The 24,734-nt window shown below is 45.3% G+C and overlaps 1 protein-coding gene across 1 annotated transcript in view; it reads right to left on the reverse strand.

Annotated features, from left to right (window-relative positions):
* Window positions 1–24,734, reverse strand: part of HCN4 (hyperpolarization activated cyclic nucleotide gated potassium channel 4) — a 128,910-nt gene that overhangs the window by 15,273 nt on the left and 88,903 nt on the right. The window contains exon 3 of the mRNA XM_043989716.1: window positions 7,071–7,232. Coding sequence (XP_043845651.1) covers window positions 7,071–7,232 — 162 coding nt within the window. The remainder of the gene's footprint in view (window positions 1–7,070; window positions 7,233–24,734) is intronic.

Below are 24,734 nucleotides of genomic sequence, written 5' to 3' on the forward strand. Positions count from 1 at the left end.
ATGGGTGAGCTCCCTGTGCAGCCCTATGGGTCTTCCCTTTTTCTTGTTGCTATCAGTTGTATGACTGCATCAGGAGATGACATTATTTGAAAATTCCCTCTCCTCCAGAACCAGTTTAATTCAATCCAAATCTACTGTCTACTATCAGGAAAACTCATCTCCCTGAGTTCAATCTGGCCTCAGATACTTACTAGCTGTGTGACCCTGGCCGAGTTACTTTACCCTGTTTGCCTCAGTTTCCTCATCTGTAAAATGAGCTAGAGTTGGAAATGGCTAAGTCACTTAGCTAGGCAGTGGGAATACAGAGACCAAAAGAAATGACAAACAGTCCCTCCCCTCAAGTAGCTTCCATTTTATTCGATACAACATGCAAACAGAGAATATAAAGGTATAATAAGATGAGGATGCAGAGAGCATTAATGACTAGTGGGAATCTAGGGAGGCCTCCAGGAGGAGATGGTACCCAAGCAAGACCATGGAAGAAGCAAAAGATACTAGGTACTGAAGGTAAAGAAGGAGTGTCCATTTCATCAGCCATGGCAGACAGGCCAACTGCACTTTATAACCTCAGGTCATTGGAATCTGACCTCTCTTCTCTCTGAACTGTGAAATCTGCTCTCTCAGTGTCTACGGTATTCAGGGTGTCCCCTTTGTTATCAGTTATAAACTCACTCTAATAACCCATGGTTACTGCCTCCCAAGGTTCCTGTCATTTCTATTTTACCAACTCATTTGTCCTCATTGATCACAATCAGTTCAAGAACAGCAGTTCCCCACTTTGTTTTCTCCAGTTTCTGGAGGATAAAATTATCAGCAAAGCAAGTCAAGAACTTGTCAGCTGTATCTGCTTTCTTCTTGCTGTTTGTCCTTCATTCTCGAAGAAGACCATGACATCAGGATAATGCTATGACTTACAGTGAATTGGATTTAAGTGAGGGAGGGCTGCTCAAAATCACCAGTCTCACTCTCTCCTCCAGAACCATCTGGGTCCAGTGGCAAGATAATACAGCAGGACAACTGGAGATGGCCCTGGATGTTTAAAGCGATTGGAGTTAAGTGACTTGTCCAGGGACACACAGCTAGTAAATGTCTGGGGTAAGATTTGAACTCAGGTCCTCCCAACTTCAAGGCCAATGCTCTATCCACTATGCCATCTAGCTTACCTCTTGTATCTGCTTTACAGATATTGAGAAAGTCAAAGTACTTCTCCCTTCCCCCAACCCTCGGCTCTTCTCACTGCACACACAATGATATTTTGCCATATCAGCTCTGTGGTTCTTTAGGAATTCTTTATCCAATTCCTCCATTCATCTGGAGGTGCAGTTGCCTTCAGCATAATATGCCCTCTATTGTTTTTTTTCCCTTTGACCTTTACCAAAATGCTCTTCACCAGGCATTTCACCTCCAGACCCTGTCCCAACCCTAAGATTTATAGATTTCCACCTAGATGAATATCTCATTGACATTCAATTAGAAGGGGCCGCTAGGTGGCGCAGTGGATAAAGCACCAGCCCTGAATTCAGGAGTACATGAGTTCAAATCCAGCCTCAGACACTTAACACTTACTAGCTGTGTGACCCTGGGCAAGTCACTTAACCCCAATTGCCTCACCAAAAAGAAAAGACATTCAATTAGAATTTGATCCAAGGGCTGCCATGGCCAATGAATTCATCACTGAGTGTCTGGCCCAACAGTGATGAGCCAGAGGAGGAGGAGGAGAATTAGCTGACATTATGTGGTACTTTCCATGATCTCAAGTTTCTTCTTGACAAAAGGGTCATCTTTTTTTGTGGGCAATGGGGGTCAAGTGACTTGCCCAGGGTCACACAGCTATTAAGTGTCAAGTTTCTGAGGCTGGATTTGAACTCAGGTCCTCCTGAATCCAGGGCCGGTGCTTTATCCACTGTGCCACCCAGCTGCCCCAAAAGGGTCATCTTTTAACATCAGTGGTCTTCCAGGGATGCTTGGTGGCTACAAGCTGGGAAACACAACAGTCTCTGAAGAATTAAAGTTGGATGTAATTCAGAGGCACATGGCAAGGTCAGACTATAAGGTGTTACTCAATGAAGAATTTCTTGGGAGAAAAGACATTAAGGATAGCTTTCAGAAAGATGAAGGAGTGGAAAAGAAGGTAGGACAGTCATGTTATAGAGAGGAATTAATGATGGACAGCTCATGTGTTCTGTTGGTATCTAAGAGTAGCCTCTCCCTCCTCCCACTGTTTGGCTACTCCCCTACTCTACCCTCCTAGCTCATTTGGTATTACAGGTAAGCAAATCAAAGCTTGGATTGGGTTCATTTCGAGGCATGTGTGATAAAAGAGCCTTTCCCTCCCAATCCAGAGCATTTGCAATATTTCCTGTCTGGTTTCAATCCAACACGTGGGGGGCTTTTCTTTTTTTGGCCACATGTGAGTGACTGAAAGTCTGAGACTAAGGAACAACCAGCAGTCTTCTGGGGGTCCAAGGAGCCTGGAGGACTGATGATACAGGAAGCTGAATCAGACCTGAAGGTGCATGTACAAGAGGACCCTGTCCTACTCTGCTCCTCATGGATATTGGGTGGGGGAAGGATAGCAAGAGGCTGGATGTGCCCACCCAGATACCACATTTCCAGGAAGGCATAGTTCTCATTTCTTTTCTATTTATTCTTTCCTGATCATAGGCTAGTTTTCAGAGATAGAAGTGACCAGGTTATGACCATATAAGTTGAAGAGGCATCAGAGGTCCCTGTAGCAGATAGTGAGTAGTAAAGGTCATTGAAACCAGTAGCAGTAATAGCCAAGTTTGGGGAAGGACCAGTGAAGTAATTGAGTAACCTGCTTGACCCACCCCAAGAGTACACTGACCTGTTAGGGGAGACGCTGCGTCCTGGAAGGAGCTAGCTCAGCTGAGCAAGGGAGTAACTCATCTATCATGAATCACCTTTGGTGGAAACCCTGCTAAAAGACTCCCATGACCAGGAATTGAGATATACCCTTTAGCCCCATATGTTTTCTATACTTGTGCCTCATTAATCTTTGTACTTCAAGGTTTGCACCCACTTAGGAAAGAGTAAGTTCAGTTTGGGAGATGTCATTATAATTTCTGTCCTTGCTAAACCTTGGTAAATACTCTCTTGTAAAAGCTAATTGATGTCAAATGGTTTATTGATATTGGGGAAGCACATGGATGGGGGCTCATTAGTGGCAGTACTAGAAACCCCAGCCTCTCAGGATTACTCTTAGAACCCTGCGGGGAGAAACAGCCTGGTGCCTTCTGTGGACCCAACCTATCAGTGCTAGTGGGAACTGAGGAAGCAGACCAGAGGGGAATGCTACACAAGCAATTCTAAGAGACCAAAGAGACCCTAAGTTATTAAGTGGACCTCTTGTGGAGTATTTATAGGGCAAAATGGATTGAGTCACAGGGGGTGAGAGGATAAGATTGGGTTATATATATATTGTTGAAGGGAGTGCCTACATGATCAATCCATAGATCCATCAACCAGCTAACATTAACCTATTAAACTTAGATCAAAATAGGTTCAGTGGCACGGCCATCTCCCCTTCTACATAACTCCTGTCTCTTGAATTGTGTAGTTCCTCCCATTGGCATAGTTCTGCCCTGAGTTTCATCCACACTCAGCTCCCCATACCAAGATCTCTCATTTGCTTTATTAATGACTATTAATCTGTAAATGAGCCCAGGAAACAGTTTCCAAACAGGCAGAAACTCTCCCCTCATTTTGCCTTCATCTTTTTCTCCCTTTTCTGCTTGTAGCAACACCCTTTGTGCCTTGCAGCACTCCCCTTTATGGGAGTGGCATGGGACCAATTTTCTTGCTGTTGTGTATCATCTGTGGTCTCTTAGCTCAGTGGATTAATGAGGCAAAGGTTTTGGTGTTTGATTTCCATTGGAATCCTTTGCTTTGATGCAGAGAGACTCCCTTCCCCAGCTAAAGGCTGACTTTTAACTTGACCTCTAAGTCATAGAATAATCCCTCTGGCCCCAGACACAGAGTTACTGATCCCTAATTCTGAGCACACGCTAACCCTTAATTCTAGTCTGACTCATCCTTGGGTCACATCATGGCTCTGCCATTTACGATTGCTTTACTTTGCCAGGCCTCAGTTTCCTTCCCTGTAAGGTGACAGAGTTAGACTAGATGACCCGAAAGGTCCCTTCTGGGTCTAAAACTAGAATCCAATGAACTGACTCTACCCTAACTCTGCTCACAGCCTGAATTCAAATCATGACCCCAGACCAACCCACTATCCTGGCCAAACATCTCATCTTCTGCAGGGCTCTAGAGGTGACACGTCCTCTGGAAAGCCTTTCTTCGCCATCCCTGCTATCTTCTCCACTCCATTTGCTGATATACCTTACCTCTTCAGATTGCCTTGCATTTTCTTAGCTGTGCGCCCCTAACCATTAGAATGTAAGATCTTTGAGGGCAGAGGCTCTTTGTTTTTGTTTTTGCACCTATGGTGTCCAGCATAGTCCATGCCACATAGTAGGTGCTTAAAAAATGTTTACTGAATTTGAATACATGTGGTATCTTGGTAATAGAGAGGACAGAATGAAGGGATACACATAACTCTACATGGCCCATTACCACACTAAAAGTTCATGTCTCTGGGGATAAATATATAAGCCCAATCTCATTAGCAGTGACATTTTTAGGATGATAATGTCGCAGGTCAACAGGCTGCCTCATCTGTCACAGACATAAACCATCTCCATGTTTGATTAAAGGCAGTGTGGTTTAGGGGAAATAGCAAAGGCTCTGGAGTCAGAGGTCCTGGGTTCAAATCCTGCCTCTAATGGTTACTCCCTGTGTGACTTTGGCAAAGTCCTTCCTGGACTTCAGGTTCCTAAATTATAAAATGAGGAAAGCTGGCTTCTAAGGTCCCTTCCAGCCACACATTGAGGAGCTTATTATTAAGCTTTCTACTTGGCTAAAGGAGGGAGGGGCAGGATGTGTCCATTTGATACAGAAGGAAACTGAGGCCAAGAAAGGGTGCTAAGAAGCTACTTGCTCAAGGCCATTGAAGTGGGTCTGGGTTTGACCTGAAGGAAGGACCCAGGTCTCCCAGCAACCAGAGCAAGCTGGGCCCCGTCTCTGGGCCTATGCCATCAGACAGACAGGTGGTGTTAGGCTGCCAGGGTGGGCTGCTCCCCGGTCCCAACCAGGCAGAGCCAACTCCTGGTCTCTCAGGGCCAGCTGCTTCTTTTCTTAATTGCCAGGGCCTCGGGGGATTCAAGGAAAATTCAATTCATATGTTTCTGATTCATTTACACTTAGCTCATCAAAAGACTGTTTTGTAAGGAGTCTGTTTGATGCAGAATATGCCTCCCGGTCTTTTTCAGGATCTTTCAAAGGTTTTTCTCCTCCCCCTTGGAACTGGGGATTTGCCTTTAGACCAAATCAGAGACTCTGGAAAGTGAAATTTAGCAAGTGGAATTCAGTTTTTCCTGGTGGGGAAGCAAAGTTGGGGGAGGGGATGTCGTGTTTTCCCCATTTTATTCACACTTATGAATTGGGATATGAAGCTCTTCCAGGCTCAGGAAGGATGCAGGTCTAATCACCAAGCTCCCAAGAACCCTGAAGGGAGTCCTCAGGTCTGGGGAATATTCACAGTTTATCTAATTTTTTTTCTAGTAAAATTTATATTGAGTGGTTTTGTCAAAGTGGTTTTGTTTATCTGATCTAGGATGTAGAGAGATCAAGCTTAGAAAACTGGACCAGAAACTCTCCTGGGTTCTGCTCCAGGTTCTGCCAAAACTTTCTCTGCAGTCTTGGAGAGACCTTTCTAAAGACTCAGTTATCTCTCTTGTAAAATAGGACAAAGTCCCTTAGGAAGCCTGGTGAAGCCTGTGGACCCCTTCTCCAAATAATGTATTTGAATGCATAAACAAAATACCAAGGATTCCAGAAGAAACGAGTTGCCTCAGTTTCTTTCTCTGTCAAATAAGGAGATTGGACTGGCTGACCCCTATGGCTGCCTTTCCTGCTTTAGAATCTTGGGGTTGGGGCAGCTAGGTGGCACAGTGGATAGAGCACCGGCCCTGGATTCAGGAGGACCTGAGTTCAAATCCGGCCTCAGACACTTGGCACTTACTAGTTGTGTGACCTTGGGCAAGTCACTTAACCCCCATTGCCCCGCAAAAACAGAAACAAAAACAAAAACAAAACAAAAAAGAATCTTAGGGTTGCACTTTGGGTTTGGAGGCCATAGTGACTTCTGCCCTGAAGAGATGGGCCTCCAGGAAGGTGCTGGCCAGGCCAGAGTCCAAGGCCACATCTCAGAAAGGCCAGGGATTCATAAACCAGACAGTGTGCAAAGGCAGGCCCCCAGGGAGTTGAAGGGTCTTTAGTCCTAGTTCTATGAGGAGCAGGTGAAGGAATGGGGGATTGGGGGGTGCTAAGTATTTTAAGGAATATGGAAGAGGAATTGGATTTATTGTGCTTAGCCTTAGAGGGAAGTACCCAAAGCGAGAGCAAAGAGGCCAAGTGAAGCTTGATGTCCTAACAATTAGAGATGTCCCCAAGTAGAAAGTGGACAGGCTGTGGGCCACCCAACCCTCATTGAATGTCTTCAAACAGAGGCCAGGCCAAATGGCCACTCATTGGGGACAGTTTAATGTAATAAATGTTTATTGATTGATTGAATAAGTCATTGATTATAATTGATTATAATGTGTGTTTTTTCCTCCCCAATAGGTAGCTAAGTGTCACAGTGGATAGAATGCCTGGACCTAGGGTCAGGAAAATCGGAGTGTGAATCCTGTCTTGGACATTTCTTAGCTGTGCGTCCCTAAGCAAATGACTTCACTTCTCAACTTTAGTTTCTTCATCTGTAAAATGGGGATGATAATGGCACCTCACTCACTGGGCTACTGGCATGATCCAAGAAGATCATGCATGGAAAATGTTATTTGGAAAACCATACACTTCTAGATGAATATTAGACTGTTTTCAGGCATAGATTGGAAACCTTTGTGACATAGGGATTCTGTGAGCCAGGTCACTGCTGTTCCCATCCCCAGGAAGAGGGCCCCAACAATGTCATCTTGCTGGTGACTTACCACCATGCGGTTGAGGGACACCCAGCAGTCCCCCGGAAAGTCCTGCAGCATGGGCACCAGGAACTGGAGGCAGCCGTCCCAGTGACAAAGCAGAAGCATCATCCCAATGAGGTTCACTATCCGGACGACAGCGCTGGCCAGGTCATAGGTCATGTGGAAGATCTGTGGGTGGGGCCATGAGAAGAGGGTTAAAGAGCAGCCCCAGGGAAGCCCAGCCTTGGGGGTCCTTCCCTCACTCACTGGTGCTGCCAAAGGCAGAGGATTCTTCATTTGCATTCCATTTACATTTAATTTACATACATTCCACCACAATAGGAAAGGCCCCTCTGCCCTATCCCTGGGTCCTGCCCTGAGCAAAGTCTTTGGTCCCCTTGGAGCCCAGGCACTCCCCCAAAGCCCTCCACACTCTGCCTCCATGTTTCTCTCTCTCTCTCTCTTTCTCTCTCTTTTTGTGGGGCAATGAGGGTTTAGTGACTTGCCCAGGGTCACACAGCTAGCAAGGGACAAGTGTCTGAGGCCAAATTTGAACTCAGGTCCTCCTGAATCCAGGGCCAGTGCTTTATCCACTGTGCCACCAGCTGCCCCCTTCCATGTTCTCTCTTGCCCTAGTTTGTCGCACCCCCGGCTCCCTCACAGGTTGACTGCCTTCACAAGCTGATACCCCTAGGGCTGCCTTCTCACCCACAGGGTCCTAGGAAATCTCTAACGGTAAAGAAGGATTTTGAGCCCCACTAGGTGCCCAGCCTTGCCCTGAGGTAGATTTTGGCTGGAAGGGAGAGGAGAAAACAGTCCCTGCCCTCTGGGAGCGCCCAATGTCACTGAGGAGGCCAGAATCACCCCAAACACCCTCATTTTACAGATGAGGAAACTGAGGTACAGAGAAGGTCACACAGGCAATGGGTCAAAGGTGGGATTTGAACCCAGATGCTGGTTTGAGATCTAGAGCAGGAGCGATCTCAGAGACCAACAAATCCAATTCTCTTGTTTTGTAGGTGAAGACACAGACCCATAAAGGTGGCGAGTTCTAGGGTTCCTAGGTCCAGACCTAGAAGCACTTAGCACAGTGCCCAGCACCCAATCATTTTACAGTGGAAGATGTTCAGGATCTAGACTCTGAATACACGAGTTTTAAGGGCTGGGTTTGAACCCTCCAACTCAATGTCCCACTGCCTCTCCTCAAAGCACAGGCTAGAAGATACCTGTCCCTTCCCCCTCTCCTGCTTTGAGGGGACCAGTCTCCCCACCCCCCCAGTAGGCTCCAGGGCCAGTCACACAAGGACATATATTTGTTAGCAGCTGTGGTTGCTTCTCTAAAAATAACTCTTTGCCTTTGGGATGTTGTCAGAGGTGGCTGGGCGCTCTCCCAAGGCTAAATATACTGCAGCCCTGTTCTGCCCAGTGTGTGGACTGGGAGTGGGGGGGGGGGGAGACACAGGGGCAGCTGGCTGAGGGAGGGGGACAGGGAGCTGAAGTGGGGAAGTGATGGTCTCCAATTAAGCGTCCCCAGCCAGAATTCAATTCAATTAGAATTTACTGAACACCTACTATGCCGTAGGCATTATGCTCAGGCTAGGGATTCGAAGATGAAAGCCCACAGGGTCCCTATTTTTAAAGAGTTTACTGTTGAACAGGTAAAATGAGACAGATACACAGATAACTGAGACATGATTAGTGTAGTGAAAAGGGAGCTGAGCTTGGAGCCACAGGACATGAATTTGAATCTTGCCACTGCCATCCATTTAGTACTGGTGTGACTTTGGCCAAATCACGTCACTTTTCTGTGACTCGGTTTCCTCATCTGTAAAACGAGGGGTGGTTAGGCCAGGTGGCCTCTGAAGCCCTTTCCAGTGCTAGAGATCCTGTGATTGGAGTATGCTCCAGCTCTGCCCTTTCCTGGTGGGCTCAGAGTCTGAAGATGTAGGTGTGAGTGCTGTCTCTTCTACTTACTAGCTGTGTGACCTCTGGAGTAACCCCTAAGTAAGCATTTTCATTTTCTGGGATGTAGTTTACACACACACACATACATACACACACACACACACACACACACACACACACACACACACATTATCAAATTAGGGGGTGGGTTAACCTTCTTTGTGTCATGGACCCCTTTGGAATCTGATGAAGCCTCAGATTAATTTTTTTTATCAGTAAATGAAATGTTAAATTTGAGTTAGATGTAAAGAAAGATGCAATGTTTCCCACCCAAATTTATGGATCCTTGGGGACAGCTAGGGGTGTGTGTGTGTGTGTGTGTGTGTGTGTGTGTGGTGGGAGGCAGCTAGATGGCACAGTGGATAAAGTACTGGCTCTGGATTCAGGAGGACCTGAGTTCAAATCCAGCCTCAGACACTTGCCACTTACTAGCTGTGTGACCCTGGTGTAACGATTGGAATGACGCCACCTGCTGGATACTTGCTGTGGAAGAGTTCTGCCCATGAAGCAAAGGTCTTTGAGGGCAAGACCAGGCTTCAGGAAGTGACGCGGACTAGTGGGAGGAGGAAGGAAGAGACTGGCGCTCCTCCCACTAGTCCGCGTCACTTCCTGAAGCCTGGTCTTGCCCTCAAAGACCTTTGCTTCATGGGCAGAACTCTTCCACAGCAAGTATCCAGCAGGTGGCGTCATTCCAATCGTTACACTGGGCAAGTCACTTAACCCTCATTGCCCTGCAAAAAATAAACGAATTAATGAATGAATGAATAATGGGTCCTTTGCAATCTATGCTGGGGGCCCCCAGTCAAGAACCCCTGACCTAGATGGTACCTTCCAGCTCTCAGATTCCATCACTCCACATTGCTCAGAGTCTCTGTGCATGGGGGTACCTGGGAGTGAGGGGCAGAGAAAGATCCTGCTTTTTCAATTTTTAAGATTTTTCTCCATTTTGCTGCAAGTCACTGGTATACTCACAGGAACAGGAGTGCCTTGGGAAACTAGAATGAAAATGAAACCAAATTCCTGCTTGTTACAAGCTTTCAGTCTGGTTCAACACACAAATAGGCATTTATTGAGTGTCTGCTGTGTTTGCATTCAGGGCAATGGGCTCTGATCTCAGATCTAGGAAGACCTGGAATTGAAGCCTACTTACTAGCTCCGTGACCACGGCTAGTTGCTTACTGAATCTCTCTAAGGTGAGAAATGGGGACTGCACACATGGTTACATTGGTGTGGGGAAGTAATAGATGGTTTGTGATCTGCTTAAAAATGGGCTTCAGTCTGTTCTGGTGGAGGAGTTTCCACACCAGAGAAATCCCAGATTTCCCCTAGGATCATAATTTCATAGATAGGGGCAGCTAGGTGGCGTAGTAGCTAAAGCACTGGCCTTGGATTCAGGAGGACCTGAGTTCAAATCCAGCCTCAGACACTTGACAGTTACTAGCTGTGTGACCCTGGGCAAGTCACTTAACCCTCATTGCCCCTCCAAAACAAAAAAAATTAATTTCATAGATTTAGAGCTTAAAGGGACCTTGTTGACTCTAAACCGCTCCCCCCGCAACCTCTTTTTATAGATGGAGGAACCAAAGACCAAAGAAAGGAAGTGCTTTGCCCAACATCAACCAGGGAGTCCCAGCCCTTCAGTAGGTTATGTTCTGCTGGATTATGTCATAGAAATACACAGTCAGAGCTGGAAGAGATCTTGGAGACCACTGAGTATGACCCTCTCATTTTACAGATGAGGAAACTGAGGCACTAAGAGGTTATATGCCTTGCCCAGGATCACAGCTACAAGTGTCTGGGGTAGGACTAGGTCTTCCTGACTCTAAGTCCACTTCCTTATGTATTCTATGTTGTTGTTTTTCAGTGCCTTTCAGGGATGGATAATAATGTGAGAGTTAACTAGAAACCAAGACAAAAAAACCATATGACCCTCAATGCCCGAGTTGGTACTAAAGGATGGATAGAGGGTGGGGTGGGATGGGGGCGGTAGGGACTTGGAATTAGCAATAAAAACATGTAGAGAGGGCCGCTAGGTGGCGCAGTGGATAAAGCACCGGCCCTGGATTCAGGAGGACCTGAGTTCAAATCCGACCTCAGATACTTGACACTTACTAGCTGTGTGGCCCTGGGTAAGTCACTTAACCCTCATTGCCCTGCCCACAAAAAACCCCAAAAAACATGTAGAGATGGATGAATAATTTTAGTAATTCTAGTAATTTCAATAATGAAATTCTTGGGAAGAGGGGAGGAAGCGGGAATATATATATATATATATATATTTATGGGGCAATGGGGTTAAGTGACTTGCCCAGGGTCACACAGCTAGTAAGTGTTAAGTGTCTGAGGCCGGATTTGAACTCAGGAACTCCTGAATCCAGGGCCGGTGCTTTATCCACTGCGCCACCTAGCCGCCCCTCAATAGTATATTATGATACCTAACACGAGAGCAGTCAGATCCTACTTTAAAGTCCATGCTGATAATATGCTCTTGGCACCCCATTCCTCACACCTCCTCCACACTGTTGACCTTCTGCCCCAGCCACATTGGGAGAGTCCCCTTATCTGCAGAAGATCCCAGCTTCTCATGCATTATCCAGTCTGGCCCAGACTAACTGGTGCCTGCTTTGTCTCCCAAGGACACACAGGGAGTCCAGCTTGGGGTGCAACAACAAATTATGTCAGCTCAGGGGAAGTTTCATTCTTGTTACATTCTGAGTCTCCTGCATACTCTGGTTCTAGTATTCCTGGAAAATAAGGCGACTCAAGAGGACAGGGTAAGTTGGATTCAGGGCAACACATCTCATTTCTGGAGCAGTGTGCTTTAGGACTAGCAATTTGGCAGCTATGTCAGAAGATGGATTGGAGGGGAGAGAGGTTAGATGTGGACATTTCCATGTGGATGCCCCATAGGCATCGCCAACTCAACAGTCTGAAACAGAACTCCTTATGTTTCCCCCTAAATCTTCTCCTCCCCCTCCTAACTCCCTTATTTCTGTCCAGGACACCATCATCCTCCCCTTCACCCAGATTTGAAACTTGGGAATTATCCTCAACACTCCCCCAATTACTACCATATTCAGTTGTCTGCCAAGGCTCAGTCTATCTGCACAAATACCTCTTGCATCTATCCACTTCCCTCAACGCACATAGTCACCACCCTAGTTCAGGACCTCATTACCGCTCCCTTGGACTCTTACAAAATCTTCTTAATAGGAAGCATCCAGTTTCATAGAAATCACATTATCAGGAAGAAACCATACTCTAATACAATGAATGAATGAATCATAACTCCTGCTCCTGAAACCAGAGGCCATTTTCCTTTTCCCTAATTCATTTCCCCGCATCCAACTTCTCCAATCCGTCTTCCATATGGTTGCCAAACTGATCATCCTGGGCAGCTAGATGGTGAATAGAGCACTGGTCATGGAGTCAGGAAGGGCTGAGTTCAAATTCAGCATCAGACACTCGCTGTGTAACACTGGGAAGGTCAATTAACCTCTGTCTGCCTCAGTTCCTTCAACTAGAAAATAAGGCTATAAATAGCATTTACCCCCAAAGGATTATTGTAAGGATCAAATTAGATAATATTTATAAAATGCTTAGCATAGTGCCTGGTGCATCTTAAATATTTAATAAATGCTTTTTCTCTCCCGTTCTCTCACATGTTGCTCAATAAATGAGATGGGCTCATTGCTTGTGCCTTTTTTCCTTCTTCTTCTTTTTTCTTTTGCAGGGCAATGAGGGTTAAGTGACTTGCCCAAGGTCGCACAGCTAATAAGTGTCAAGTGTCTGAGGCCTGATTTGAACTCAGGTTCTCCTGAATCCAGTGCTTTATCCACTGCACGACCTAGTTGCCCCCTTTTTCTTCTTAATATAGAGCACAGACTAGGGCTGTGGCCTCTGATACCAGGTATATTAAATTAGACAACTCACTTCTCTCTCTGGGCCTCAGTTTACTCCTCTGTAAAATGGGGGGTATAGACTAGATGATCCCTTAGGTCTTCTTTTTGGCTCTCGGTCCTAGAGCTATGACCATGATTATGTGGGGGGTAGTCTCTGGATCCCCTTCATACTCTCCACAGTCTATCCAAAATAGTCTATTTCCTATTCCTCAAACTCTGCAGTACATTTTCTGCCTTGGAGTAGGGTGTCTCCTAAGTGTGGAAGGCTTAGAAGACACTCTTCTTGCCTCCACTTCTCCTAATTCTTAGCTTCTTTCAGGTGTCAGCTGAAATACCAATTCCTATGAGAAGTCTTTCTTGATGATCCCCATGGATATCTGCCATACTCCTCCCCTCCAACCAGCCTGGAAATTCCTTGAGGGAAGAGTCAGGATTTTTCAAGGTTTTTTTTTCCTCTTTGGATCCCCTGTGTCTAGTTAACACAGTGCCTTTAAAGAGTAGGTCAGCAATAAATGTTTAGGGATTGATTTTAATTGGGAAAAAGCGTCCAGAAGGCTCTTTGGAAAAACCTTATCTTCAATCTTGGGTGAGCTGTAGGGAAGGAAGGGTTTGCCGATGCTCAGACTAGAAAGCAGTCTAGGGGATTTGGAGTAAGGGGCTGGGTGTTGTCCAACAAAGGCTGAGGATAGCCTAGAAAAGGGAGGACTAGATCTGGCCTGTCTCCTTCTTGCTTTAAAGGAGGAAAAGAGGGGGCAGTTAGGTGGTACAGTGGATAAAGCACTGGCCCTGGACTCAAGAGGACCGGAGTTCAAATCAGACCTCAGACACTTGACACTCACTAGCTGTGTGACCCTGGGCAAGTCACTTAACCCTCATTGCCCCACACAAAAAAATTGGGGGGTGGGGAGCTAGGTGGTGCAGTGGATAAAGCACTGGCCCTAAATTCAGGAGGACCTGAGTTCAAATCCGGCCTCAGACACTTGACACTCACTAGCTGTGTGACCCTCATTGTCCCATAAAAAACCAAAACAAATAAAGGAGAAAAAGAAAGAAGATTTGGGTGGGGCTGAAGGGAGATGAGTCAGGGATTGTGAAATGATTGTATGGGATGTTGAAAAGAGAACTGACCTGGAAAGCAGGAAGATTTGAGCTACAGTAACAGATTCTACCATGTTCTATCTAGCTGTCTGACTCAAGTCACTTTTTCTGTCTGGACCTCACTTTCCTCAAGAGTAAAATAAGGAGGGGGAATTGTTGAACTGAATGATCTCCCAGTCTTTTCTAACTCTCCTGCCCCAGGAGAGGGTATGCAGGACAGGGAAGGGGGTAGTTGGGACATTGTTGAGATTTTAGGGGAAAAGGGAACAAACATTTATTAAACAGTTACTAAATGCAAGGAAGGGACAGTGAGGTGGCACAGTGACTAGAGCACTGGCCCTGGAGTCAAGAAGATCTGAATTAAAATCTCACTTCAGACACTTACTAGCTGTGTGACCCTGGGCAAGTCATTTAACTCCAATTACCTTAAACATCCAGGGCCATCTCTAGTTGTCCTGATGCATATCTCACCACTGGACCCAGATAGCTCTGGAGGAGAGAGTGAGGTTGGTGATTTTGCACAGTCTTCCCTCACTTAAATCCAATTCAGTGCAAGTCATGACATCACCCTGATGTTATGATCCTCTTTGAGAATGAAGGACAAACAAACAACAATAAATGTAAGGTACAGTGCTAAGCACTTTACAAATATGATCTCATTTGATTCACACAACAATGCTGTGAGGTAGATGCTATTATTATACCAATTTTATGGCTGAGGAAACTGAGGCAGGAAGATGTTAAGTGACTTACCTAGGGTCACACAGTAAATGTGACCACCCACACTTACTATATGTGACTTTGGGTAAGTCACAGCCTAGAATCACATAGGTGGTTGAGTAACAGCCAAAATTCAAACCTGTCTTATTCCAGATCTAAAGACCTTTCCACCACACTGTGCTGCTTCCTCGCCTTTCTAAACCTCAGTTTCCTCGTCAGTAAAGTGTTGATGCAAATACTTGTATAACTTAACCGATAGGCTCCTGGCGAGGCAATTATGTGGCTCAGTGGATAGAATGCTGAGTTTGGAGTCAGGAAGACCTGAGTTCCAATCCAGCCTCAGACATTTCCAAGCTGTGTGAGCCTGGCTGGGCAAGTCACAATCTCTGTCTGCTTCATTTTCTAACTGTAAAATGAGCATAATAATAACAGAACCTACCTCCCAGGTTGTGGTGAGGATCAAATGAGACAATCAGTGTAAAAAGGCTGGCACAGAGGAGCCCATAAATAAATGTTTCTTTCCTTCCCTGGTGAGGGAAAGGGCTTGGTTAACCTTAAGGCATTGGGGAAATGTGAGCCCTTATTATGATTTTATTGTGTGACTCTCATGATTAGTTAATCCTTACTGGTCACAAGAAATCTATCAGCCTCTAATGGTTTATTGATACATCCTGTTAGCCCAGTCCTGTGTGAAGCTGTGCTGTGAGCAGGGTAGATAGGAGAAGATAAATACTTATTCCTTACCCTTCAAGAGCTGCTGGTCTAGAAAGGAAACGAAATTTCCCCATACAAAACACTGAGGGGACAGACAAGGCTACAGGAGAGAGAGAGAGAGAAACATAGACAGAGAGACAGAGACAGAGAGAGACATAGAAAGAGAGACAGAGACAGAGAGAGAGACAGAGAGAGATTCGGTCACAGGATGTCAGACAAGGGAAAGGTCACCATGGACTTCCAGTAGTCAGGGTTGGCTTCCTGGAGGAGAAGGAATTTGAGCCAGCCCAGTACTCTACATGCTAGAGAAGGAAATGGCAAATCACTCTATCATCTTTGCCAAGAACACACCAAATAGGATCATGAAGAGTCAGGCGGTTCTGAAAGGACTGACCAACAACAACAATCTCTGCATGGGGTCATGAACAATTGAGTGGTTAGTTGAACGGAACTGAATTAAGCCCTGAATGTGGGAAAGGATTCAGATGGACACGTATTCCTCTTCCAATATATTCCACTTTCCAACCAAATGGGACTACTCATCATCCCCTGTCCATGGACCCATTGTTTCCCATCTCCATGCTTTTGCTTAACATGTTTCCTATGCCCCTTCTCAATGTCTCTGTCTAAAGAATCATTATTCTTCCATTATCATCTCCCCCAGAAGAACTTCCCTGATGGCTCCAGTCAGAAAATTACTCTTCCTTCCTCAGGCATCACATAACACTTTTACCTTTCCTATGTACTTATCTTGTTCTATTTCTGTGAGAGTTATTTGTGTAGCTTCCCATGGAAACAAGGGTTCATCTTTTTAATACCACAATTCTCCTGGTGTTGCTGTATGGCTATGTGGAAGGTCACAGACTCCAAAGAGGTAAAAATGAATGTCACACAGAGGGCAATCAGTAGAGAGGTATAGAGTGGGTGTCAATAGGCAGCAACATATAACCAAAGAGGAACATCAAAGACCAGGAGCAAAATATGCCCTAAAGAAGGCGTATAGTAGGAAGAAAAAATGGGCTGGTGAGAGGGGCACAGCTGACAGCCAAGTGCTCCACTAGTATCTTCAAGATGTCAGGAGAAAGTGATGAAAGCTGCCATATTGGTTGAACCCCTGTGTAAAACTTATGGGAGGACACGGACAAGAGTAGCACAGGATGGGCAGGCATGGATGTGTCACCATCTGTGCCATTGGTGGGAGTGTTCAAGTCAATTGGGTCACAGTATTTGAAACTTTTTGAGGGAATTATGCACATGACACATTTTGCTACTAAAGTCAAGAGTGGGGGCAGCTAGGTAGTGCAGTGGATAGAGCACCCACCCTTGATTCAGGAGGACCTGATTTCAAATCTGGCCTCAGACACTCAACACTTACTAGCTGTGTGACCCTGGGCAAGTCACTGAACCCTCATTGCCCTTTAAAAAAAGTGCTATTAAAGTATATGCTGCAAGAGTATAGACTCTTGAACTTTTTATGTCGCCCAATCACCATTGGTAATAATAGAATAGAAATTAATTTGGATTGTAGAGAGAAGGATAACAGATGGATAGCCTAACAGTAGTATCCTCAAAGGATGCAAGAGCCCAGAGGAAGGCCTCTAGGGTGTTGGGCAACACTTCTATGGAAGGCTTTATGTAAAGAAATGGATAAGAATTATACAAGATGAGGAGACCCAGATGGCTTTGCAATCTATACCGATGGATAAGGATCCATGCTGATGAGGTCATGGAAACATCTTTGGTAGCAAAAGTTCTACTTTCAGCACTTAGCAGAGAGTTGCAGTACAGAATAGATACTTATTAAATGATATCGTCAAATCGATTTAAATGGGCTGGGCATTCCAGAGAGGAGGGGTGAGGGATCCGGAAGGACACAGATGGCGGCACCAACAGAAACACCGCGGTTTAAGTGAGCCTACAGGATGGAGGGAACAGGGAGGACACAGGCCAAAGCAGACCAGAGGTCTTGGGTGAGTTAATTCAAGTCAGCAAACCTTAATTCTTGCTTACTACAAGCAAGGCCCTGGGAATACAGAGACAAAAAGAAGCCAGTTCTCGCCCTGCAGAAGCTTACATTCACTTGCACTCTACTGTTTGAGCTTCTGTTTTATTGGGAGAGAAAAGTCTATTTTTTGTTGGGGGGGGTGGGGAGGGGGTTATGTTTTTCTGAAACAAAGTTGACTTCTACCCAGGGTGTTTAGATCTTCCGGGGGGGGGCTGAGAATCTTCTGGAAGCTTTGTACAGTCTCCAGGTCTCCTTCCCTAGTCATCACTCTCTCCTGTCAACTTTGCCTAGGGCGAGAAGGGAGTAAGAGATGCTCTTCCCCAAATATGTCTCCCTGGAGAGCCAATCGACTAGTCTATCTGTCAGGTTGGGGGTGGGGACAGGACTGTAGCTGTGGCCTGTGAGCCACAGGAATTCCCGGGTTAGGGACCCAGCCTCTTGGAGCAGGGCCCAGAAGTGATTGCATCCAGTGCTAATCATTGGATCCAGTGTGGCCTTCCAGCTCCCTCACCTCCTGTGACATAGCAGGGCTATCCCCAGCAGACATCTGGCATGAGTTACCATGGTGATAGAGGACCATGAGGGAGAGAATTAGGCCCAGAGGCCTTGGTTCAAGGCCCTGGAAAATCCCAGCCTTGCTTCTGGCCTGGAGAAACATAAAGGAGATCCCTCCTGAGTCTAAAGGCATTTCTTCCCTGACCTAAAAAACTGACCCACACTTCAGAGGGACAGAAGGGTAGAGTGAGTGGATCAGGGGAAGAATTTATTGCCCTCCACCGTGAATAAAAACATAAGCTTGGGCCTGGAGAATGGAAGGCCTGAAAGCCTCAGAAGTGACTGATGGGCCACTCTTCTCCTACCCCTTTATCTCATCTCCCACTTCCCAAGGCTTGGGGTCCCCCCTTTCCCCTGACCTGGGTGCAATCATCACTTAAAGATCTATAGGGGGGCAGCTAGGTGACATAGCGGATAAAGCACTGGCCTTGGATTCAGGAGGACCTGAGTTCAAATCTGGCCTCAGACACTTGCCACTTACTAGCTGTGTGACCCTGGGCAAGTCACTTAACCCTCATTTCCCTGCAAATAAAAAAAGATTTATAGGACCTTAAACTTCACAAAGAAGCTTTCCATACAACAGCTGATATGTATTATTATTATTATTTTTTTAGTGAGGCAATTGGATTTAAGTGACGTGCCCAGGGTCACACAGCTAGTAAGTGTTAAGTGTCTGAGGCTGGATTTGAACTCAGGTACTCCTGACTCCAGGGCCAGCGCTCTATCCACTGCACCATCCAGCTGCCCCCGATATGTATTATTACCCCCATTTTACCAAAGAGAAAACTGAAGCTCAAAGGGGTTAACTAATTTGTTCATAGCCACATAGCTAACAAATGTCAGAGATGGGACCTAAACTCTGTAGTCTTGACCTGAAGGCCAGTGTTCTCTCCACCACACCCCAACCCTCCCTAACCCAAGCTGCTCTCCATGCTAAGTTATGGGACAAAGAATAGCTGCTGCCTGGTGGGAGGCCCCGGAGATTATATATTAGGTCCATTGTCTCCAGATGCCTACAGACTGTTCAGGTTAGGGAAAGTTACAGGAAGGAAGAACTGAGGTTATAATCCCAAGTGGGCAGGAAGATCTGGGATTTGCTTACAGTTTAGAAAATTTAGCTAAAAAAAACAAAGAAACAAAAAAACAAAAACCTTAGCTAAGAGCCAGCCCATCTGTCTCTCTGGGCTCTACTCCCAGGGTCTACTCTACTCCTAGAAGGTAATGTGGTACAATGAGAATAGAGATAGTTTACAGTCAGAGAACCTGGATGCAAATCCCAGCTCTGCTACTGACCACTGACTTGGGCAAAGCACATAAACTCTCTAGGCCTTGGTGCCTTCATCTGTAAAATGAGATGCCAAGTTCACCCACTGAATCCTGGGCCATCATTGGTGGTCTTGACTTTTGTTCTGCCACCAGATTTCAGTGACTCAGGAAGAGAGGAGGTGAACAACTTTGTGCAGCTCTGCCTCACTTAAATCCAATTCACACTCAATCAAGACGTCACCCCGTGATGTCATTGGTCCTCAAAGAAAGGTCAAAATAGTCCCTGCCCTCGAGGAACTTACAATCAAATGGAGGAGATAGCATACAAACAACTATATACAAGCAAGATGTACCTAGATATGATATATATATATACATACATGTGTATATGTATATTACACATATGAATTTATATATGATAACTTGGAGGTAATGTCAGACATTAAAAGAGACTTCAGCTTTAGATAAGGAATAACTTCCTAACAATGAAAATTATCCAAAAGTAGAACAGACTACCTTGGGAGGTAGGATTATAGATGGCCTCTGAGGGCCTTTACAACACTGGGCTATTCTGTTGTTGTTGTTGTGTGTCCTTTGTTCTCAAAGAGGACCATGACAGCTGTAGATGATGTCATGACTTTCAGTGAATTGGATTTAAGTGAGAGAGGGCTGTGCAAAGTGAACAGACTCACTCTCTGCTCCAGAGACTGTGTTATTCTGCTGATTGGGTCAAGGAGAGCTCAGCTAATCAAATCCCACAGATAATACCCAAACTTTACCTTTCTTGTAAATAGTCCTAAAGTCTAGGGCTAGCTGTTGGGGGAACAAGGACAGAATAGAAAGTTTTTCACAAATGCATGGGAAGTTAGGAATTCCCAATTATGCTAATGAGGCAGACCCATACAACCAGTATGATGGAGAAGGTAACCCAGGCTAGGAAAATATTATGTCAGGTTCTCTTGCCCATTACCCTAGTCTTGGGAAGGGGAAGGAGAAGAAGGCAAGAAGGGTGAGGATATAAACACAGCAAACCTCACTAGAGGTTGGAGTTCAGCTTACTAGGAAGACATCAAATTATCCATCCATCCATCCATGAAAAAGTAATTATTAAGAGCTTACTATGTACCAGATATACAAATACCAAGTAGAAGACATCACATATATGTTGATGGTGGCCAAGGAGGGATGTTTTGGTATGGGAAGTCCTAAGGATGATATTTGGAATCATAGGTCAATCGGTTGGCCCATCCTTTCAACATGCAGTACTCCTTTCTAAGAAAGGCAGTGTTGGTCTCATTATTGTTCCCAGAAAAAGTGGAAGAAAAGTGAAGGAAGTGGCTGGGTGTCACATTCATTGGTATGGTGTGAGGATGGTCGGAGGGAGCATGATGGATCCAAGGGCATTCAGATATGGCAAACTGTCACTGATGAGGAACTCACGACCCAAAGGCAAGAGCTGGATGAGAAGGTCAAATAGGAAGCCAAGAATGGAGCATGGTGGCATTGAGCAAGAAGATAACCTTAAGTACCTGGGTCTTCTGTGTGCCTAGCTACATGATAAGATCTAGAGTCAAAGGTCCTGAGTTCAAATGCTAGCTCTGCCACTTACTAACTGTATGACTTTGAGCAAGTAACTTTCTTTCTGGGACCTCAGTTTCCTCATTTTTAAAGAGAAGAGGCTACACCAGTTGAGCAAATGAGCTCTAAAGTCCCTTTGACCCTCTACATCTTTGACATCATGATCCTAGCCCATGCTAGTGGAGAGAGAGGAAGAGGATGAGACTATGTTCTTGTTCCCAGTCTTGTTGAGTGCTTACAGTGATGAGGATGATGAAGTTCATCCATCTGCTGCTCTAAATACTGTGACTTATCAGTGGCACTATATTTTTGAACATCAATTAGCCTTGTAGGGTGCCCATGAGAATTAAGGTTGGTACAACTCCAGAAAAGGAGAGGGAAGTGATATATCCTGGGCTTCTCTAATAACCCTGGGGCAACTAGATGACCCTGAAATTAGGAGGATCTGAGTTCATATCTGAAGTTAGAAAGTTACTAGCTGGGTGTCCCTGAGGAAGTCCCTTAACCCCAATTGCCCTAAACATCCAGGGCCATCTCCAGTCATCCTGATATATAACTTGCCACTGGACCCAGATGGCTCTGGAGGAGAGAGTGAGGCTGGTAACTTTACACAGCTGTGCCTCACTGAAATCCAATTCAGTGTAACTCATAACATCTGTCATGGTCCTCTTTGAGAATGAAGGATAAACAACAACAGCCCTAATAACCCTGAGACAGAGTGGAGATCAAGGAATACCTGAATAAAGGAACCCATGCATGGGAGTCAAAAGAGAAGGATGCCCCATCATAGAGTCAAATATCTTGTCATGGGCCAGCAGCTCAAGTCACTGCTACTCCTGCTCTCTCCCTCTGGCCCCAGCTCTAGGGAAAATACACACAAAGCAGAGACTCAAGCCCCACACTGAGTCCATGGTACCTGTGTGCCTTTCTCTCTAGGAAGGGGAGGGGAGGAAGGGAGAGGTGTTCTTAGCTAACAAGAGATCTCCAAACTCCACAAGACCTCTTTAATCCATTCCCCTCTCTCCACTCACATGGCTACTACCACCCTAATTCAGATCCTCATCAGCTCTCCCTGAATTAGAGATTAGAGGAAGAGGAACTCTTGGCTCTAGGATAAAATGAAAACTCTTCATTTTGGCATTTAACACTCTTTACAGGTTGGCTCTAGCCCACTTCTCCAGACTTAGTGCCCATTCCTCCCCCTTCCACATTAGACATACAGTTGAACTGGCTTACTTATCATTCCTTCTCCAGGCCTTTGTAGATGATGTCACTGGCTTCACCTCTGTCCCTTACCTTCAACCTTCAGCCCCAGCACCACCTTACACATAAGGCTTTTCCTGACTGCCCCTACCCCAGTTATCATTGCTTCTCCCAAAGCCCTTTGTATTCATTTTGTGTGTATTTTGTTATCTGTGTCTATGGTGCTACCCTCAATGGAATGGATAATCCTTAACAGCAAGGATGATTTCCTTGGTGCTTGTATCCTGACCACCTAACACCGTACTAGGCACACAGTAGTTAGTTAATAAATTATTGTTGAATGAATGAATGGACATTGACCATTAGTTTCAAAATCCTTTCGGAGCTAGACCTTTCCCCAGAACTGCTAGTGACAAGGAGATAAACAATTGTCTGAGCCCATATTCTTTTCTCTTCCCTCATCCCTGCCCCACCAGGATTCCCCCTTTTAACAGTATCCCTTTATGGGAACTTCATTCTAATCAGTGATTCATCACCATCCATAAATGTTTAACAATCAGCTGGGGGGGAGGGGAATGTGGGAAGGACACACTTAAGTTTAATCAGTATCATTCACATTTTCTCCATCACTTCCTTGAGTCTGGATAATCAACAAAATAATAGACAAAGCCCTGCTCTGTATGTGTTTACCCAAGGCCTGTTGGAGCTGGTTCCATCACATCCTGCCACCAGAGGTGTCAAACACTCCTCTGGCAGGCTGCAACACAGGAGTGGGGCAAGAACCAGATTGACTGTAATTGGGAACTCTTTAACGGAATAAATAAAAATATGATAGAACATAGATAATGTTAATATGTTTTCTAAGTCAATATGGAGCCCTAGGGAGTCTAATTGAGCATGACGTTACTACTTTAAGCAGTCCTAAGAATGCTTATGATGACTCTACCTCCCCAGGGGCTACATCTGTTTGAAGATCTCCCTAAAAGAATCTAAATTTTCAGATTCGAAAGTCCTTGGTTAGTATCAGTTTTAAGAATGGAGATTCAAAAGCAAGGTTAGACAGGAATAAGTAAAAGGCATAAGGAAATGTTATACCTTTTGTCCATCCCTGGGGACAGTTAGGTGGTGTAGTGGATAGTATACTGGGCCTGGAGTCAAGAAGACTTATCTTCTTGAGTTCAAATCTGGCTTCAGACACTAACTAGTTGTGTGACCCTGGGCAAGTCACTTAACCCTATTTACCTCAGTTTCTCATCTATAAAATGAGCTGGGGAAGGAAACAGCAGACCACTCTTCTGTCTTTGACAATAAAACCCCAAATGGGGTCATGAAGAGTTGGATATGACAAAAACAAATGGATAATAACATGTCCATTGCTAAGAAACAGGTCCTAATCCTTCACCTCACTGTCTAGCTATAGTAGTGGGAATTGGAAGTTGCTTTTACTTCTGCATTCCTCATTTTGCAGATGAGGAAATGGAGACCCAAACAGACTTCAATGACTTCAATGGCCCAACATCATATTAGTAAGTTCAAAGCTGAACAATTCCCATTATTTCATGAAGGGTCATTTTTGTTCAGTTGGCTTGGCTCAAGAGCAGGGCTTTAGGGATCTATGGCCAGGCTTAGGTAATCAACCTGTGACCCAATGAAGGTAGCTGGACAGGCAGAAGGTCAATGTTGTGGTCTTGGCTGCATCAATGAGTTGCCCCAACCCTCTGGTGTACCCAGTATTCTTAAAGCATTTGGACCAACATCTCTTGACAGATTGGCCTCCTCCTGCCTTAGCAAAGAGCCTAACAGTAGAAAAAAACTCTGTGAGGGTACAGATTGTTTCATTTTTGCCTTGTATCCCCAGCACCTGTTACAATGACTTGCACACAATAAATATTTGTAGATTCTAATTTGACCTTCAGCCCTTTATGTCAGAGAGACCAGTCATGTCTCTCAATGAGGTTTGAGACCTTATGATCTCTGTCCATGGTGCTACCTGGAGTGAAGAGCCTGGAAATCCTTTCCTTTCACTCTCTCCCCTCAATTGGCCTTGTTGTTGTTGCCTGTGTGGGAAATAAGTCACCAGCTAAAGGGAAGGTGCAGAGGGCACTAGAAGCTGGGCATGCTTGTGTCTACAGGCATAACATATATCTGCACTGTGTCCATTAAGCACCTGAATATAGATGACTGAATGGTTTGCCCTGGGCTGCTGGAAAGAACCCAGAGTGATCAGCCTTGCAGGACAAAGGAAAGCTTTGGAAGGGAGGCTCTCCCCGGAACTCCTCCCCTCCCTCATCCCTAAATTTTCCTCAGTCTTGATCTTTTCCACTGCCACAAAATCTCCCAGGCAGCTAGGTGCCACAGGGTATAGAATGCTGCACTTGGAATCGGTTACTCTTGAGTTTAAATCTTCTCTCAGACATTTACTATTTGTATGGCCCTAAGTCATTTAACTCCTCTTAGCCTTGATTTCCTTCTCTGTAAAATGGGGACCATGGGGGGCTGTTGGGAGGATAAGTTGAGGTATAATATATGTGAAGCATTTTGTAAACCTTAAAGTATTATGTAAGTGCTTAGCTATTGTTGTCATCCTCCTCTTCCTCTTCCTCCTCCTCATCATCATTGGCCCAGAGAATTTCATAGCAATTCAATTAAAATTTATGAAATTTCTCTTATGATGTGCCATATTCT

The sequence above is a fragment of the Dromiciops gliroides genome, chromosome 2, assembly GCF_019393635.1.
Source record: "Dromiciops gliroides isolate mDroGli1 chromosome 2, mDroGli1.pri, whole genome shotgun sequence".
In the NCBI taxonomy this organism is placed as follows: Eukaryota; Metazoa; Chordata; class Mammalia; order Microbiotheria; family Microbiotheriidae; genus Dromiciops; species Dromiciops gliroides.